The sequence below is a fragment of the Hyla sarda genome, chromosome 5 (assembly GCF_029499605.1).
Source record: "Hyla sarda isolate aHylSar1 chromosome 5, aHylSar1.hap1, whole genome shotgun sequence".
In the NCBI taxonomy this organism is placed as follows: Eukaryota; Metazoa; Chordata; class Amphibia; order Anura; family Hylidae; genus Hyla; species Hyla sarda.
The window spans coordinates 597,340-619,068 of NC_079193.1; the positions used below are offsets into that span (position 1 = coordinate 597,340).

Sequence of the window (21,729 nt, forward strand, 5' to 3'; positions counted from 1 at the left end):
CCTGACCCCAGGAGCTCACAATCTAATCTCCTATCATACAATGTATCACTCCCATCATCCCTGACCCCAGGAGATCACAATCTAATCTCCTATCACATACAATGTATCACTCCCATCATCCCTGACCCCAGGAGCTCACAATCTAATCTCCTATCATACAATGTATCACTCCCATCATCCCTGACCCCAGGAGATCACAATCTAATCTCCTATCATACAATGCATCACTCCCATCATCCCTGACCCCAGGAGATCACAATATAATCTCCTATCACATACAATGTATCACTCCCATCATCCCTGACCCCAGGAGCTCACAATCTAATCTCCTATCACATACAATGTATCACTCCCATCATCCCTGACCCCAGGAGATCACAATCTAATCTCCTATCATACAATGTATCACTCCCATCATCCCTGACCCCAGGAGCTCACAATCTAATCTCCTATCATACAATGTATCACTCCCATCATCCCTGACCCCAGGAGCTCACAATTTAATCTCCTATCACATACAATGTATCACTCCCATCATCCCTGACCCCAGGAGCTCACAATCTAATCTCTTATCATACAATGTATCACTCCCATCATCCCTGACCCCAGGAGATCACAATCTAATCTCCTATCATACAATGTATCACTCCCATCATCCCTGATCCCAGGAGATCACAATCTAATCTCCTATCAGACAATGTATCACTCCCATCATCCCTGACCCCAGGAGATCACAATCTAATCTCCTATCATACAATGTATCACTCCCATGATCCCTGACCCCAGGAGCTCACAATCTAATCTCCTATCACATACAATGTATCACTCCCATCATCCCTGACCCCAGGAGCTCACAATTTAATCTCCTATCACATACAATGTATCACTCCCATCATCCCTGACCCCAGGAGATCACAATCTAATCTCCTATCATACAATGTATCACTCCCATCATCCCTGACCCCAGGAGATCACAATCTAATCTCCTATCATACAATGTATCACTCCCATCATCCCTGACCCCAGGAGATCACAATCTAATCTGCTATCACATACAATGTATCACTCCCATCATCCCTGACCCCAGGAGATCACAATCTAATCTCCTATCATACAATGTATCACTCCCATCATCCCTGACCCCAGGAGCTCACAATCTAATCTCCTATCACATACAATGTATCACTCCCATCATCCCTGATCCCAGGAGATCACAATCTAATCTCCTATCATACAATGTATCACTCCCATCATCCCTGACCCCAGGAGATCACAATCTAATCTCCTATCATACAATGTATCACTCCCATGATCCCTGACCCCAGGAGCTCACAATCTAATCTCCTATCACATACAATGTATCACTCCCATCATCCCTTACCCCAGGAGCTCACAATTTAATCTCCTATCACATACAATGTATCACTCCCATCATCCCTGACCCCAGGAGATCACAATCTAATCTCCTATCATACAATGTATCACTCCCATCATCCCTGACCCCAGGAGATCACAATCTAATCTCCTATCATACAATGTATCACTCCCATCATCCCTGACCCCAGGAGATCACAATCTAATCTGCTATCACATACAATGTATCACTCCCATCATCCCTGACCCCAGGAGCTCACAATCTAATCTCCTATCACATACAATGTATCACAACCATCATCCCTGACCCCAGGAGCTCACAATCTAATCTCCTATCACATACAATGTATCACTCCCATCATCCCTGACCCCAGGAGCTCACAATCTAATCTCCTATCATACAATGCATCACTCCCATCATCCCTGACCCCAGGAGCTCACAATCTAATCTCCTATCACATACAATGTATCATTCCCATCATCCCTGACCCCAGGAGCTCACAATTTAATCTCCTATCACATACAATGTATCACTCCCATCATCCCTGACCCCAGGAGCTCACAATCTAATCTCCTATCATACAATGTATCACTCCCATCATCCCTGACCCCAGGAGCTCACAATTTAATCTCCTATCACATACAATGTATCACTCCCATCATCCCTGACCCCAGGAGATCACAATCTAATCTCCTATCATACAATGTATCACTCCCATCATCCCTGACCCCAGGAGATCACAATCTAATCTGCTATCACATACAATGTATCACTCCCATCATCCCTGACCCCAGGTGATCACAATCTAATTTCCTATCATACAATGTATCACTCCCATCATCCCTGACCCCAGGTGATCACAATCTAATCTCCTATCATACAATGTATCACTCCCATCATCCCTGACCCCAGAAGATCACAATCTAATCTCCTATCACATACAATGTATCACTCCCATCATCCCTGACCCCAGGAGCTCACAATCTAATCTCCTATCATACAATGTATCACTGCAGCAGTCATGGCGCCCTCTCCTGGTGGGTCTGGTCATCCTCTCCTCTGTCAGGAATCCCAGATCATGTGGAGGATTCTAAGACGTCTAATGAGATGATAATGTATACGGAGTGTGGGCATTACTGGGGGCTGTACGCTCTTTCTGCTCCCTATCTTCTCTTCCTCCTCTCTGTCTTCTCTTCCTCCTCCCTCTTGTCCTTACTTCCTCATCCTTGTCCTCTCTTCTATCTCCTTGCCCTCTCTTCATCTTCCTTGTATTCTTTTCCTCCTCCCTGCACTCTCCTTTTCTTCCTCCTCTTCCTCCTCACTATCCTCCTCTTATTCCTTCTCTTTAAACTCCTCTTCTTCCTCCTCTTTATCTTCCTCCTTGTCCTCTCTTCTTCCTCCTTGTCCTCTCTTCTTCCTCCTTGTCTTCTTTTCCTCCTCCCTGTACTCTCCTCTTTGTCCTTCTCTTCAACCTTCTCTTCTTCCTCCTCTTTATCCTTCCCTTATTCCTCCTCTTTATCTTCCTCTTTTTTCTTCCTCCTTCTTATCCTCTTATCCTCCTCCCTGTCCTCTCTTCCTCCTTTTTGTCCTCTCTTCCTCCTTCTTATCCTATTTTCCTCCCTGTCCTTCTTCTTTCTCCTCTTCTTCCTCCTCTTTATCCATCTTCTTCCTCATGACATATTCTTCCTCTTCTCCAATTCTTCCTTTTCTTTATAATCCTCTTCATAATCTTCTTCTTCCCCCTTCTCTTCCTCCTCTTTGTCCTCCTCCTTATCCTCCTCTCCAATTCTCCAATTCTTCCTCCTCTTTACCTTCTTTTTCTTCCTCCCTTTTAACCTCATCTTCTTCCTCCTAGTCCTTTATCTTCCCCATCTCCATTTCCTTCTCCTCTTTATCCTCATATTTTTTGTCCTCTTCTCCAATTCTTCCTCCTCTTTATCTTCTTCCTCCTCTTTACCTTCTTTTTCTTCCTCCTCCTCCTCTTTACCTTCTTCTTCTTCCTCCTACTCTTTTATCTCCCTCGTCTCCATTTCTTCCTCCTCTTTAACTTTTTCTTCTTCCTCCTCCTCCTCCTCCTCTTTATCCTCCTCTTCTTCCTCCTCTTTACCTTTCTCTTCTTCTTCCTCCTCTTTATCTTCTTTCTCCTACTCTTTTGTTTTCCTCTTCTCCATTTCCTCCTCCTCTCATCTTCTTCCCTCTTTTCTTCCTCCTTTCACCATCTTCTGCTCCACCATCTCACACACATGTCCGCTCTCACCTCCAGTGACCTCTAGATTTTGGTGTTGATTATTTCTTGGCATCCATGTTCTTTCTCTTCCAGATGAGTTCTGGCCAGGACGACACTCGGCCCATCAGCTCCAAGAACCTCAGATTCCTTGTGGCTCGCAGCCGGTGGCAGGTGAGTGCTGTATCCTGCAGCCTGTCCTGTGGAATGGGATTATGGGTAATTCCCCTGAACTCCAGCATGACTAATGCCAGAAGTCTGACCAATAAACTGATGACCTGGAGCGGTTGATGTCTGAGGAGGATTATGACATCGCGGGTATAACAGAGACTTGGCGGGACGATCGCTGTGAATGGGCGGTAACATACAGGGTTATAATCTATCCAGGCAGGATCGGACAAAACGGAAAGGGGGAGGAGTTTGTCTTTATGTGAAATCGAGTCTGAAGGCCGCACTGCGGGAGTATATACGGGAGGGAGACGATAATGTGGAGTCATTATGGGTAGAAATATTTGGAGATAATAATAATAAATCCTGATCGGGTTATAACCTATAAACCTCCAAACATAATGGAAGAGACAGAAGATCAATTACTGAGGAAATAATCATCATAACGAGGGGAGAATAATGGAGACCAGAGGGGGCGCCCTACTAGACTTAATATTACCCAACAGACCTGACCAGAGGGGGCGCCCTACTAGACTTAATATTATCCAACAGACCTGACCAGAGGGGGCGTCCTACTAGACTTAATATTATCCAACAGACCTGACCAGAGGGGGCGCCCTACTAGACTTAATATTACCCAACAGACCTGACCAGAGGGGGCGCCCTACTAGACTTAATATTATCCAACAGACCTGACCAGAGGGGGCGCCCTACTAGACTTAATATTATCCAACAGACCTGACCAGAGGGGGCGCCCTACTAGACTTAATATTAACAGACCTCACCAGAGGGGGCGCCCTACTAGACTTAATATTATCCAACAGACCTGATCAGAGGGGGCGCCCTACTAGACTTAATATTAACTGACAGACCTGACCACAGGGGGCGCCCTACTAGACTTAATATTAACCAACAGACGTGACCAGAGGGGGCGCCCTACTAGACTTAATATTAACAGACCTGACCAGAGGGGGCGCCCTACTAGACTTAATATTAACAGACCGGACCAGAGGGGGCGCCCTACTAGACTTAATATTAGCAGACCTGACCAGAGGGGGCGCCCTACTAGACTTAATATTACTCAACAGACCTGACCAGAGGGGGCGTCCTACTAGACTTAATATTAACAGACCTGACCAGAGGGGACGCCCTACTAGACTTAATATTACTCAACAGACCTGACCAGAGGGGGCGCCCTACTAGACTTAATATTAACCAACAGACCTGACCGGAGGGGGCGCCCTACTAGACTTAATATTATCCAACAGACCTGACCAGAGGGGGCGCCCTACTAGACTTAATATTATCCAACAGACCTGACCAGAGGGGGCGCCCTACTAGACTTAATATTAACCAACAGACCTGACCAGAGGGGGCGCCCTACTAGACTTAATATTATCCAACAGACCAGACCAGAGGGGGCGCCCTACTAGACTTAATATTAACCAACAGACCTGACCAGAGGGGGCGCCCTACTAGACTTAATATTAACCAACAGACCAGACCAGAGGGGCCGCCCTACTAGACTTAATATTACCAGACCTGACCAGAGGGGGCGCCCTACTAGACTTAATATTATCCAACAGACCTGACCAGAGGGGGCGCCCTACTAGACTTAATATTATCCAACAGACCTGACCAGAGGGGGCTCCCTACTAGACTTAATATTATCCAACAGACCTGACCAGAGGGGGCGCCCTACTAGACTTAATATTAACCAACAGATCTGACCAAAGGGGGCGCCCTACTAGACTTAATATTAACCAACAGACCTGACCAGAGGGGGCGCCCTACTAGACTTAATATTAACCAACAGACCTGACCAGAGGGGGCGCCCTACTAGACTTAATATTAACCAACAGACCTGACCAGAGGGGGCGCCCTACTAGACTTAACATTATCCAACAGACCTGACCAGAGGGGGCGCCCTACTAGACTTAATATTACCCAACAGACCCGACCAGAGGGGGCACCCTACTAGACTTAATATTAACCAACAGTCCTGACCAGAGGGGGCGCCCTACTAGACTTAATATTAACTAACAGACCTGACCAGAGGGGGCGCCCTACTAGACTTAATATTAATCAACAGACCTGATCAGAGGGGGCGCCCTACTAGACTTAATATTAACCAACAGACCTGACCAGAGGGGGCGCCCTACTAGACTTAATATTAACAAACAGACCTGACCAGAGGGGGCGCCCTACTAGACTTAATATTAACCAACAGACCTGACCAGAGGGGGCGCCCTACTAGACTTAATATTAACCAACAGACCTGACCAGAGGGGGCGCCCTACTAGACTTAATATTAACCAACAGACCTGACCAGAGGGGGCGCCCTACTAGACTTAATATTAACTAACAGACCTGACCAGAGGGGGCGCCCTACTAGACTTAATATTATCCAACAGACCTGACCAGAGGGGGCGTCCTACTAGACTTAATATTAACCAACAGACCTGATCAGAGGGGGCGCCCTACTAGACTTAATATTAACCAACAGACCTGACCAGAGGGGGCGCCATACTAGACTTAATATTATCCAACAGACCTGACCAGAGGGGGCGTCCTACTAGACTTAATATTATCCAACAGACCTGACCAGAGGGGGCGTCCTACTAGACTTAATATTAACTAACAGACCTGACCAGAGGGGGCGCCCTACTAGACTTAATATTAACCAACAGACCTGACCAGAGGGGGCGCCCTACTAGACTTAATATTAACCAACAGACCTGACCAGAGGGGGCGCCCTACTAGACTTAATATTATCCAACAGACCTGACCAGAGGGGGCGCCCTACTAGACTTAATATCAACCAACAGTCCTGACCAGAGAGGGCGCCCTACTAGACTTAATATTAACCAACAGACCTGACCAGAGGGGGCGCCCTACTAGACTTAATATTAACCAACAGACCTGACCAGAGGGGGCGTCCTACTAGACTTAATATTATCCAACAGACCTGACCAGAGGGGGCACCCTACTAGACTTAATATTATCCAACAGACCTGACCAGAGGGGGCGTCCTACTAGACTTAATATTAACCAACAGACCTGACCAGAGGGGGCGCCCTACTAGACTTAATATTAACCAACAGACCTGACCAGAGGGGGCGCCCTACTAGACTTAATATCAACCAACAGACCTGACCAGAGGGGGCGCTCTACTAGACTTAATATTAACCAACAGACCTGACCAGAGGGGGCGCCCTACTAGACTTAATATTATCCAACAGACCTGACCAGAGGGGGCGCCCTACTAGACTTAATATTAACCAACAGACCTGACCAGAGGGGGCACCCTACTAGACTTAATATTAACCAACAGACCTGACCAGAGGGGGCGCCCTACTAGACTTAATATTAACCAACAGACCTGACCTGAGGGGGCGCCCTACTAGACTTAATATTAACAGACCTGACCAGAGGGGGCGCCCTACTAGACTTAATATCAACCAACAGACCTGACCAGAGGGGGCGCTCTACTAGACTTAATATTAACCAACAGACCTGACCAGAGGGGGCGCCCTACTAGACTTAATATTAACCAACAGACCTGACCAGAGGGGGCGCCCTACTAAACTTAATATTAACCAACAGACCTGACCAGAGGGGGCGCCCTACTAGACTTAATATTAACCAACAGACCTGACCAGAGGGGGCGCCCTACTAGACTTAATATTAACCAACAGACCTGACCTGAGGGGGCGCCCTACTAGACTTAATATTAACAGACCTGACCAGAGGGGGCGCCCTACTAGACTTAATATTAACAGACCTGACCAGAGGGGGCGCCCTACTAGACTTAATATTAACAGACCTGACCAGAGGGGGCGCCCTACTAGACTTAATATTAACCAACAGACCTGACCAGAGGGGGCGCCCTACTAGACTTAATATTAACCAACAGACCTGACCAGAGGGGGCGCCCTACTAGACTTAATATTAACAGACCTGACCAGAGGGGGCGCCCTACTAGACTTAATATTAACAGACCTGACCAGAGGGGGCGCCCTACTAGACTTAATATTAACCAACAGACCTGACCAGAGGGGGCGCCCTACTAGACTTAATATTACCCAACAGACCTGACCAGAGGGGGCGCCCTACTAGACTTAATATTATCCAACAGCTCTGACAGAATAACTAATGTGCAGGTAGAAGGACACCTGGGAAATAGTGACCATAATATAATCCATTATAACTTGTTCTTCAATAAGGGAATCTCTCGAGGGGCCACAAAAACAATGAACTTTAGGAAGGAAAAGTCCGATCAACTCAGAGATAACAACAATATAAAATGGGATAATGTCCTCAGAAACAGGAATACTGACACTAAATGGGAGAGTTATAGGAATATCTTAAATTCTCACTGTAAGATGTATATACCCTATGGGAATAAAAGAGTCAGAAATAAAAGAAAACCAATATGAATGAATAAAAACGTTAAGGGGGCAATAAATGACAAAAATAAAGCATTTAAACTACTAAAACAGGACGGCAGTGAGGAAGCATTAAAAAGCTATCAAGAAAAATGTAAAATATGTAAAAAAAACTGATAAAAGCCGCAAAAATACAGAGAGAAAGACTCATTGTCAAAGAGAGTGAAACTAACCCCCAAATGTTCTTTAACTATATAAATAGCAAAAAGATCAAAAAATTATGAGGAATAAATTATAGACGGGGATCAGGAGAAAGCAAATATATAAAAAAATTATTCTCCACTGGAAATACAGTGTGATAAGCTAAACTCCCAAGTACAGGTCACCTGTCTAACCCAGGAAGAAGTACAGGTCACCTGTCTAACCCAGGAAGAAGTACAAGTCACCTGTCTAACCCAGGAAGAAGTACAGTGCCGCCTACAAAAAATCTAAATAGACAAATCACCGGATCAGGTGACAGGCATTCACCCCCGTGTTCTAAATGAGTTCTAAAGGAATTAAGTAATGTAATAGACAGACCCTTATTTGGTGACCCCGGGAATTATAAACCTGTTAGTTTAATCTCCGTTGTATGTAAATTGTTTGAGGGTTTTCTAAGAGATGCAATTCTGGAGTATCTTGAGAAAAATAAATGTATGACCCCATATCACATGGCTTTATGAGGGATCGGTCCTGTCACCTGATCAGCTTTTATGAGGAGGTGAGCTCCAGACTGGACCAGGGGTAATCGCTGGGTGTCGTATATCTGGATTTTTCCAAAGCATTTCATACGGTTCCACATAAAAGATTGGTGCATAAAATGAGAAGGATCAGGCTGGGGGACAATGTGTGTAAGTGGGTAAGTAAGTGGCTCAATGATAGGAAACAGAGGGTGGTTATTAATGGTACATATTCTGATTTGGTGACTTTTACTAGTGGGGACCACAGGGGTCCTTCTTGGGTCCTGTTCTATTTAATATATTTATTAATGACCTTGTAGAGGGGTTGAATAGTAAAGTAGCAATTTTTGCAGATGATACTAAACTCTGTAAAGTGGTAAACACAATAGAGGACAGTGCACTGTGTATAGAAGATAAAACGATAGAGGACAGTGCACTGTGTATAGTAGATAACACAGCAAAGGACAGTGCACTGTGTATAGTAGATAACACAATAGAGAACAGTGCACTGTGTATAGTAGATAACACAATAGAGGACAGTGAACTGTTACAAATGGATCTGGATAGGTTGGAGGTTTGGGCTGAGAAGTGGCAGATGAGATTCAACACTGATAAATGTAAGGTAATGCACATGGGGAAGAAAAATCCGGGGTGGGATTATGTATTAAATGGGAGAACACTTGGGACGACTGATGTGGAAAATGACTTGGGAGTCTTAGTTAACAGGAAATTTAGCTGTAGAGACCAGTGTCGGTCAGCAGCTGCCAAGGCAAATAAAATCATGGGGGGCATCAATAGGGGCATAGATGCCCACCACAAGGAAATAATTCTACCACTGTACAAATCACTAGTCAGACCACACATAGAATACTGTGTACAATACTGGTCAGACCACACATAGAATACTGTGTACAGTACTGGTCAGACCACACATAGAATACTGTGTACAGTACTGGTCAGACCACACATGGAATACTGTGTGCAGTACTGATCAGACCACACATGGAATACTGTGTACAGTACTGTTCAGACCACACATAGAATACTGTGTACAGTACTGGTCAGACCACACATAGAATACTGTGTACAGTACTGGTCAGACCACACATAGAATACTGTGTACAGTACTGGTCAGACCACACATAGAATACTGTGTGCAGTACTGGTCAGACCACACATAGAATACTGTGTACAATACTGGTCAGACCACACATAGAATACTGTGTACAATACTGGTCAGACCACACATAGAATACTGGGTACAGTACTGGTCAGACCACACATGGAATACTGTGTACAATACTGGTCAGACCACACATAGAATACTGTGTACAGTACTGGTCAGACCACACATAGAATACTGTGTACAGTACTGGTCAGACCACACATAGAAAACTGTGTACAGTACTGGTCAGACCACACATAGAATACTGTGTACAGTACTGGTCAGACCACACATAGAATACTGTGTACAGTACTGGTCAGACCACACATAGAATACTGTGTACAGTACTGGTCAGACCACACATGGAATACTGTGTACAGTACTGGTCAGACCACACATGGAATACTGTGTACAGTACTGGTCAGACCACACATAGAATACTGTGTACAGTACTGGTCAGACCACACATAGAATACTGTGTACAGTACTGGTCAGACCACACATAGAATACTGTGTACAGTACTGGTCAGACCACACATGGAATACTGTGTACAATACTGGTCAGACCACATATAGAATACTGTGTACAGTACTGATCAGACCACACATAGAATACTGTGTACAGTACTGGTCAGACCCCACATAGAATACTGTGTACAGTACTGGTCAGACAACAAATAGAATACTGTGTACAGTACTGGTCAGACCACACATAGAATACTGTGTACAGTACTGGTCAGACCACATATAGAATACTGTGTACAGTACTGGTCAGACCACACATGGAATACTGTGTACAGTACTGGTCAGACCACACATGGAATACTGTGTACAGTACTGGTCAGACCACACATAGAATACTGTGTACAGTACTGGTCAGACCACACATAGAATACTGTGTACAGTACTGGTCAGACCCCACATAGAATACTGTGTACAGTACTGGTCAGACCACACATGGAATACTGTGTACAATACTGGTCAGACCACACATAGAATACTGTGTACAGTACTGGTCAGACCACACATAGAAAACTGTGTACAGTACTGGTCAGACCACACATAGAATACTGTGTACAGTACTGGTCAGACCACACATAGAATACTGTGTACAGTACTGGTCAGACCCCACATAGAATACTGTGTACAGTACTGGTCAGACCACACATAGAATACTGTGTACAGTACTGGTCAGACCACACATAGAATACTGTGTACAGTACTGGTCAGACCACACATAGAATACTGTGTACAGTACTGGTCAGACCACACATAGAATACTGTGTACAGTACTGGTCAGACCACACATAGAATACTGTGTACAGTACTGGTCAGACCACACATAGAATACTGTGTACAGTACTGGTCAGACCACGCATAGAATACTGTGTACAGTACTGGTCAGACCACACATAGAATACTGTGTACAGAACTGGTCAGACCACACATGGAATACTTTGTACAGTACTGGTCAGACCACACATAGAATACTGTGTACAGTACTGGTCAGACCACACATGGAATACTGTGTACAGTACTGGTCAGACCACACATAGAATACTGTGTACAGTACTGGTCAGACCACACATAGAATACTGTGTACAGTACTGGTCAGACCACACATAGAATACTGTGTACAGTACTGGTCAGACCACACATAGAATACTGTGTACAGTACTGGTCAGACCACACATAGAATACTGTGTACAGTACTGGTTAGACCACACATGGAATACTGTGTACAGTACTGGTCAGACCACACATAGAATACTGTGTACAGTACTGGTCAGACCACACATAGAATACTGTGTACAGTACTGGTCAGACTACACATGGAATACTGTGTACAGTACTGGTCAGACCACGCATAGAATACTGTGTACAGTACTGGTCAGACCACACATAGAATACTGTGTACAGTACTGGTCAGACCACACATAGAATACTGTGTACAGTACTGGTCAGACCACACATGGAATACTGTGTACAGTACTGGTCAGACCACACATAGAATACTGTGTACAGTACTGGTCAGACCACACATAGAATACTGTGTACATTACTGGTCAGACCACACATGGAATACTGTGTACAGTACTGGTCAGACCACACATAGAATACTGTGTACAGTACTGGGCCCCAGTATACAAGAAAGATATAGTGGAGCTGGAGAGGGTTCAAAGACGGGCAACCAGAGTAATACGGGGAATGGGAGGACTACAATACCCAGAAAGATTATCAGAATTAGGGTTATTTAGTTTAGAAAAAAAAGGCTTAGGGGCGACCTAATAACTATGTATAACTATATCAGGGGACAGTACAGAGATCTCTCCATCATCTATTTATATCCAGGACTGTGTATATAACAAGGAGGTGACCTAATAATATATATAATATATCAGGACAGTACAGAGATCTCTCCATGATCTATTTATACCCAGGACTGTGTATATATAACAAGGAGGTGACCTAATAATATATATAATATATCAGGACAGTACAGAGATCTCTCCATTATCTATTTATACCCAGGACTGTATATATAACAAGGAGGTGGCCTAATAATATATATGAAATATATCAGGACAGTACAGAGATCTCTCCATGATCTATTTATACCCAGGACTGTATATATAACAAGGAGGAGACCTAATAATATATATAATATATCAGGACAGTACAGAGATCTCTCCATGATCTATTTATACCCAGGACTGTATATATAACAAGGAGGAGACCTAATAATATATATAATATATCAGGACAGTACAGAGATCTCTCCATGATCTATTTATACCCAGGACTGTATATATAACAAGGAGGTGACCTAATAATATATATAATATATCAGGACAGTACAGAGATCTCTCCATGATCTATTTATACCCAGGACTGTATATATAACAAGGAGGTGACCTAATAATATATATATCAGGACAGTACAGAGATCTCTCCATGATCTATTTATACTCAGGACTGTATATATAACAAGGAGGTGACCTAATAATATATATAATATATCAGGACAGTACAGAGATCTCTCCATGATCTATTTATACCCAGGACTGTATATATAACAAGGAGGTGACCTAATAATATATCTAATATATCAGGACAGTACAGAGATCTCTCCATGATCTATTTATACCCAGGACTGTATATATAACATGGAGGTGACCTAATAATATATATAATATATCAGGACAGTACAGAGATCTCTCCATGATCTATTTATACCCAGGACTGTATATATAACAAGGAGGTGACCTAATAATATATATAATATATCAGGACAGTACAGAGATCTCTCCATGATCTATTTATACCCAGGACTGTATATATAACAAGGAGGTGGCCTAATAATATATATATAATATATCAGCACAGTACAGAGATCTCTCCATGATCTATTTATACCCAGGACTGTATATATAACAAGGAGGTGACCTAATAATATATATATAATATATCAGGACAGTACAGAGATCTCTCCATGATCTATTTATACCCAGGACTGTATATATAACAAGGAGGTGACCTAATAATATATATAATATGTCAGGACAGTACAGAGATCTCTCCATGATCTATTTATACCCAGGACTGTATATATAACAAGGAGGTGACCTAATAATATATATATAATATATCAGGACAGTACAGAGATCTCTCCATGATCTATTTATACCCAGGACTGTATATATAACATGGAGGTGACCTAATAATATATATAATATATCAGGACAGTACAGAGATCTCTCCATGATCTATTTATACCCAGGACTGTATATATAACAAGGAGGTGACCTAATAATATATATAATATATCAGGACAGTACAGAGATCTCTCCATGATCTATTTATACCCAGGACTGTATATATAACAAGGAGGTGACCTAATAATATATATAATATATCAGGACAGTACAGAGATCTCTCCATGATCTATTTATACCCAGGACTGTATATATAACAAGGAGGTGACCTAATAATATATATATAATATATCAGCACAGTACAGAGATCTCTCCATGATCTATTTATACCCAGGACTGTATATATAACAAGGAGGTGACCTAATAATATATATATAATATATCAGGACCGTACAGAGATCTCTCCATGATCTATTTATACCCAGGACTGTATATATAACATGGAGGTGACCTAATAATATATATAATATATCAGGACAGTACAGAGATCTCTCCATGATCTATTTATACCCAGGACTGTATATATAAAAAGGAGGTGACCTAATAATATATATAATATATCAGGACAGTACAGAGATCTCTCCATGATCTATTTATACCCAGGACTGTATATATAACAAGGAGGTGACCTAATAATATATATATAATATATCAGCACAGTACAGAGATCTCTCCATGATCTATTTATACCCAGGACTGTATATATAACAAGGAGGTGACCTAATAATATATATATAATATATCAGGACAGTACAGAGATCTCTCCATGATCTATATATACCCAGGACTGTATATATAACAAGGAGGTGACCTAATAATATATATAATATGTCAGGACAGTACAGAGATCTCTCCATGATCTATTTATACCCAGGACTGTATATATAACAAGGAGGTGACCTAATAATATATATATAATATATCAGGACAGTACAGAGATCTCTCCATGATCTATTTATACCCAGGACTGTATATATAACAAGGAGGTGACCTAATAATATATATATATATATATATCAGGACAGTACAGAGATCTCTCCATGATCTATTTATACCCAGGACTGTATATATAACAAGGAGGTGACCTAATAATATATATAATATATCAGGACTGTGTATATAACAAGGAGGTGACCTAATAATATATATATATATATATATCAGGACAGTACAGAGATCTCTCCATGATCTATTTATACCCAGGACTGTATATATATAACAAGGAGGTGACCTAATAATATATATAATATATCAGGACTGTATCTATAACAAGGAGGTGACCTAATAATATATATAATATATCAGGACTGTATCTATAACAAGGACGTGACCTAATAATATATATAATATATCAGGACAGTACAGAGATCTCTCCATGATCTATTTATACCCAGGACTGTATATATAACAAGGAGGTGACCTAATAATATATATAATATATCAGGACAGTACAGAGATCTCTCCATGATCTATTTATACCCAGGACTGTATATATAACAAGGAGGTGACCTAATAATATATATAATATATCAGGACAGTACAGAGATCTCTCCATGATCTATTTATACCCAGGACTGTATATATAACAAGGAGGTGACCTAATAATATATATAATATATCAGGACTGTATATATAACACAGGGGCATCCTCTACGTCTAGAGGAAAGAAGGTTTCTACACCAGCACAGACGGGTTCTTTACTGTAAGAGCAGTGAGACTGTGGAATTCTCTCCCGGAGGAGGTGTCATGGTGAACTCTGTAATAGAATATAAAGGGTCTGGATGTATTTTTGGAGAATAATAACATCGCTGGTTATGTATAATAGATTTATAGGGACAGAACGTTGATCCAGGGATTTGTTCTGATATTTGGAGTCGGGAAGGAGTTTTTACCTCTAGTTTGAGGGTTTTTCCTTCCTCTGGATCAGTAGGGACTCATTAGGGATATAGGATGAACTTGATGGACTCTGATCTTTTTTCACATGTCCTAGGGACCAACCAATGGAATGAGCCAAGAGATAATCATGAGTTACACCGCACTCCGTTTTTTTGTATTTTATTTTTTTCAGTTTAAACTCTTTTATTTGAAAAATGGGTAAAGGGGGGGGGGGGGGGGGTTACATTTTTACATTTTTTATTATATTTTTATATATTGATGTTTTTTAAACATTTTCTTTATTTTTACCCATTTTCAGTCCCCCAAGTAATGATGCACAATTCTTGTTCAATTCCCTGCCATACGACGGCCTGAGGCAGACTGTACAGGACGCTCTCCTTATGGCAGGCACGGAGGCCTAATACCTGTAGGCACCCCCAATTGTGTTGTGGGACCCCTGTCAGTGCCCTCTCTGCATGCTGCTATTGATTGTGGCATACAGAGGGTTAAACCGTCGGGATCGGAGGGAAGTGCAGGCAGGTGCCATCTGTAAGATACAACTGGCACCGCTGCATAAAGAGCAAATTCAGCTCCTGAGCCCCCTCTATATTCAGCCATGTACCCAGGTGGGCCAGTGGCCAATCCAATCCCTTGTTGGTCACTGGCCGCCTGATTTCTGGCGCTGGGCTTTACCTGCTCTGGTAATAGGAAAGCTGAGTTTGGTTACTGAGGGAAGATCAGACAGATTGATCAATCTGGGCCTTAGGTTTTCTAGAGAGAGAGAGAGAGAGAGAGAGAGAGATCTTCTGAAGGAACATGTGGGGGCAGATTTGAATCTAAAGGAGCGGCTGTCACTTCTGATCCCAGGGAGGGGCTGTCACTTCTGATCCCAGGGAGCGGCTGTCACTTCTGATCCCAGGGAGCGGCTGTCACTTCTGATCCCAGGGAGCGGCTGTCACTTCTGATCCCAGGGGGCGGCTGTCACTTCTGATCCCAGGGAGCGGCTGTCACTTCTGATCCCAGGGAGCGGCTGTCACTTCTGATCCCAGAGGGCGGCTGTCACTTCTGATCCCAGGGGGCGGCTGTCACTTCTGATCCCAGGGAGCGGCTGTCACTTCTGATCCCAGGGAGCGGCTGTCACTTCTGATCCCAGGGAGCGGCTGTCACTTCTGATCCCAGGGGGCGGCTGTCACTTCTGATCCCAGGGAGCGGCTGTCACTTCTGATCCCAGGGAGGGGCTGTCACTTCTGATCCCAGGGAGGGGCTGTCACTTCTGATCCCAGGGAGCGGCTGTCACTTCTGATCCCAGGGGGCGGCTGTCACTTCTGATCCCAGGGAGCGGCTGTCACTTCTAATCCCAGGGAGCGGCTGTCACTTCTGATCCCAGGGGGCGGCTGTCACTTCTGATCCCAGGGAGCGGCTGTCACTTCTGATCCCAGGGAGCGGCTGTCACTTCTGATCCCAGGGGGCGGCTGTCACTTCTGATCCCAGGGAGGGGCTGTCACTTCTGATCCCAGGGGGCGGCTGTCACTTCTGATCCCAGGGAACGGCTGTCACTTCTGATCCCAGGGAGCGGCTGTCACTTCTAATCCCAGGGAGCGGCTGTCACTTCTAATCCCAGGGAGCGGCTGTCACTTATTATCCCAGGGAGCGGCTGTCACTTCTAATCCCAGGGAGCGGCTGTCACTTATGATCCCAGGGAGCGGCTGTCACTTATGATCCCGGGGAGTGCCTGTCACTTCTGATCCCAGGGAGCGGCTGTCACTTCTGATCCCAGGGAGCGGCTGTCACTTCTGATCCCAGGGAGGGGCTGTCACTTCTGATCCCAGGGAGCGGCTGTCACTTCTGATCCCAGGGAGCGGCTGTCACTTCTGATCCCAGGGAGCGGCTGTCACTTTTGATCCCAGGGAGCGGCTGTCACTTATGATCCTAGGGAGCGGCTGTCACTTCTGATCCCAGGGAGCGGCTGTCACTTATGATCCCAGGGAGCGGCTGTCACTTCTGATCCCAGGGAGCGGCTGTCACTTCTGATCCCAGGGAGCGGCTGTCACTTCTGGTTCCAGGGAGCGGCTGTCACTTCTAATCCCAGGGAGCGGCTGTCACTTCTGATCCCAGGGAGCGGCTGTCACTTCTGGTTCCAGGGAGCGGCTGTCACTTCTAATCCCAGGGAGCGGCTGTTACTTCTGGTTCCAGGGAGCGGCTGTCACTTGTGATCCCAGGGAGCGGCTGTCACTTCTAATCCCAGGGAGCGGCTGTCACTTGTGATCCCAGGGAGCGGCTGTTACTTCTGGTTCCAGGGAGCGGCTGTCACTTGTGATCCCAGGGAGCGGCTGTCACTTCTGGTTCCAAGGAGCGGCTGTCACTTGTGATCCCAGGGAACGGCTGTCACTTGTGATCTCAGGGAGCAGCTGTCACTTCTGATCCCAGGGAGCGGCTGTCACTTGTGATCCCAGAGAGCAGCTGTCACTTATGATCCCAGGGGGCGGCTGTCACTTCTGTTCCCAGGGAGCGGCTGTCACTTCTGATCCCAGGGAGGGGCTGTCACTTCTGATCCCAGGGAGCGGCTGTCACTTATGATCCCAGGGAACGGCTGTCACTTATGATCCCAGGGAACGGCTGTCACTTATGATCCCAGGGAGCGGCTGTCACTTGCGATCCCAGAGAGTGGCTGTCACTTATGATCCCAGGGGGCGGCTGTCACTTCTGATCCCAGGGAGCGGCTGTCACTTCTGATCCCAGGGAGGGGCTGTCACTTCTGATCCCAGGGAGCGGCTGTCACTTATGATCCCAGGGGGCGGCTGTCACTTATGATCCTCCACCTCTGCCTCACCCCAGGAATGGTCATGAAGGCCCCGAAATCCTTTGTCCGGTCCCTAATGATCCAGCCCGGGGTCCGCGCGTTCCTCTTCGTCTGCTCAGCTTGTTTTGCCGAAGCTGAGACTGAGCCATCACCAGATCCATCGTGTTCCTCAGAAGTGACAGTGAGGAGCTGACAGATGTCTCTGGGACATATTGTTATTCTATAATGTGGTAGAAGGAGGATTGTGTGGACTACTGGGTACGGGATACTCTCCTGACTGTGCTCGGTTCTTGGCGCCAGGATTGTGGTGTTATATACAGGAGTAGACTGCAGGATCACAATACAGAGGAGACATTTCATGTACTAGAGACAAGGTTACACTGGAGGCCACAGTCTCCGTTTACTGGATATGCTGGGACTTGTAGTACTTGTGGAGACAATCTGGAAAGACTTGACCCAGGACCTTACCCTGACTGGTGACACTTGACCATCTTGACATCTCGACACTTGACTTTAGGTGCTGGTTTTCAGTTTTTTGTTGCTATAGGCCAGAGGCTTCAGAACTCTGGACCCTGTGAGACCTGACCCGGCCCGTTCGCTCCACTTGGGGATTACTAGGCTGTAGACGGATTTACTGGGTAACACAGACACGGGTGCCCTTTAGTCATGCATACCACCAGGGTCTTTACGGGGACAGTCCATAGAAACTAGAAAGTCCCTCTCCCTCATCTTGGTTTCCTTGGGCAAAGCCTGGACACCACTTTTTGAAAGAATCAGGAAGAGGGGCCCCAGACGTGAGTCAGTCATGGGTCTAGATGTGGCCCTGAAGATTCCCAGACTTTTTTTCTAGTGCTAGAGGGATGTAACCCTAAATTGTCACTTGATGTCCTCACCCTGGTAACAGGATCCGTGAGGAAGCACTTGAGTAGGCTCTGAACAGGAGACATGTAGACTAGGCTTAAGGCCTACTCCAATGAGTTATGAGAGCAGGAGGACACTGGCAGATCCTCTCTCTTCTAAGGCCAGACTAAACTAACTAGCTGGACCCTCCCTGTCCCAGAGGACTAGGATGGAGACAAGGCGCGCTTGCCCTGATTGACTGAGGACGTTACTATGGCTACTCACCAGTTCTACAGTGGAAAGCAAATAACTCTTACAGAGCAGTTAAAAGGAACAGTAGCACTAAATGCTGGAAAACATTTTTACCTTAAAACACATTAAAACTCAGATAAGGATCAGAGACAGGCACCGTGGGGGGTAATAACCACCCGAACAGAGCTCAGATTCTGGGACACCACAATAAAGTCAGACGAAAAATGGTCTGGAGAAGCACAGATATATTGTCAAATAAATCCCGGTACCTTCAACTGCATGAGGAACAAAGGAAAATACGCATTTTATAGGCATCAGTCACATAATTAACACGTCAATCAGGTAACCCAGAAACCCACCATAATTCATTGCAACCAACCATAATGCAGTGTAATCCACCATAATCCAATGTAATCCACCATAATACAATGTAACCCACCATAATCCAATATAACCCACCATAATCCAATGTAACCCACCATAATGCAGTGTAATCCACCATAATCCAATGTAACCCACCATAATCCAATATAACCCACCATAATCCAATGTAACCCACCATAAACCAATGTAACCAACCATAATGCAGTGTAATCCACCATAATCCAATGTTATCCACCATAATCCAATGTAATCCACCATAATCCACCATAATCCAATGTAACCCCCCATAATCCAATGTAACCCACCATAAACCAATGTATCCAACCATAATGCAGTGTAATCCACCATAATCCAATGTAACCCACCATAATCCAATATAACCCACCATAATCCAATGTAACCCACCATAAACCAATGTAACCCGCCATAATCCAATGTAAAACACCATAATCAAGTGTAACCCACCATAATCCAATGTAACTCACCATAAACCAATGTAACCCACCATAATCTAATGTAACCCACCATAATTCAATGTAACCCATCATAATCCAATGTAATCCACCATAATCCAATGTAACTCGCCATAAACCAATGTAACCCACCATAATCCAATGTAACCCACCATAAACCAATGTAACCCACCATAATCCAGTGTAATCCACCATAATCCAATGTAACCCACCATAATCCAATGTAACCCACCATAATCCAATGTAACCCACCATAAACCAATGTAACCCACCATAATCCTATGTAACCCGCCATAAACCAATGTAACCCCCCATAATCCAGTGTAATCCACCATAATCCAATGTAACCCACCATAAACCAATGTAACCCACCATAATCCAATGTAACCCACCATAAACCAATGTAAACCACCATAATCCAGTGTAACCACCATAATCCAGTGTAACCCATCATGATCCAATGTAACCCACCATAAACCAATGTAACCCATCATAATCCAGTGTAACCCATCATAATCCAATGTAACCCCCCATAATCCAATGTAATCCACCATAATCCAATGTAACCCTCCATAATCCAATGTAACCCTCCATAATCCAATGTAACCCATCATGATCCAATGTAACCCCCCATAATCCAATGTAATCCACCATAATCCAATGTAACCCTCCATAATCCAATGTAACCCACCATAAACCAATGTAACTCACCATAATCCAATGTAACCCTCCATAATCCAATGTAACAAAAAAACAGATGTCCAGCACTAGGTAACCCAGTTAATATCTTGCATTTTATTGGAGATTCACAGGATAAGACACAGGTACAATGAAATTTCTGACACGTTTCACGCAGAATTGCGCTTAATCATAGAATCAATCGAATGTAACCCACAATAATCCAATGTAACCCATCTTAATCCAATGTAACCCATCATAATCCAATATAACCCACCATAATCCAATGTAATCAACCATAATCCAATGTAACCCAACATAATCCGCCTTAACCCACCATAATCCAGTGTAACCCACCATAATCCAATGTAACCCATAATAATCCAATGTAACCCATCATAATCCAATGTAATCCACCAGAAACCAATGTAACCCACCATAAACCAATGTAAACCACCATAATCCAATGTAACCCATCAGAATCCAATGTAATCCACCAGAAACCAATGTAACCTATCATAATCCAATGTAACCCATCATAATGCAATGTAACCCACCAGAAACCAATGTAACCCACCATAATTCAATGTAACCTATCATAATCCAATGTAACCCATCATAATCCAATGTAACCCATCATAATCCAATGTAACCCACCATTATCCAATGTAA

The 21,729-nt window shown here is 44.2% G+C and overlaps 1 protein-coding gene across 1 annotated transcript in view; it reads left to right on the forward strand.

Moving 5' to 3' along the window:
* Positions 1-21,729, forward strand: part of OBSCN (obscurin, cytoskeletal calmodulin and titin-interacting RhoGEF) — a 577,179-nt gene that overhangs the window by 519,449 nt on the left and 36,001 nt on the right. The window contains 1 exon segment of the mRNA XM_056518694.1: positions 3,696-3,773. Coding sequence (XP_056374669.1) covers positions 3,696-3,773 — 78 coding nt within the window.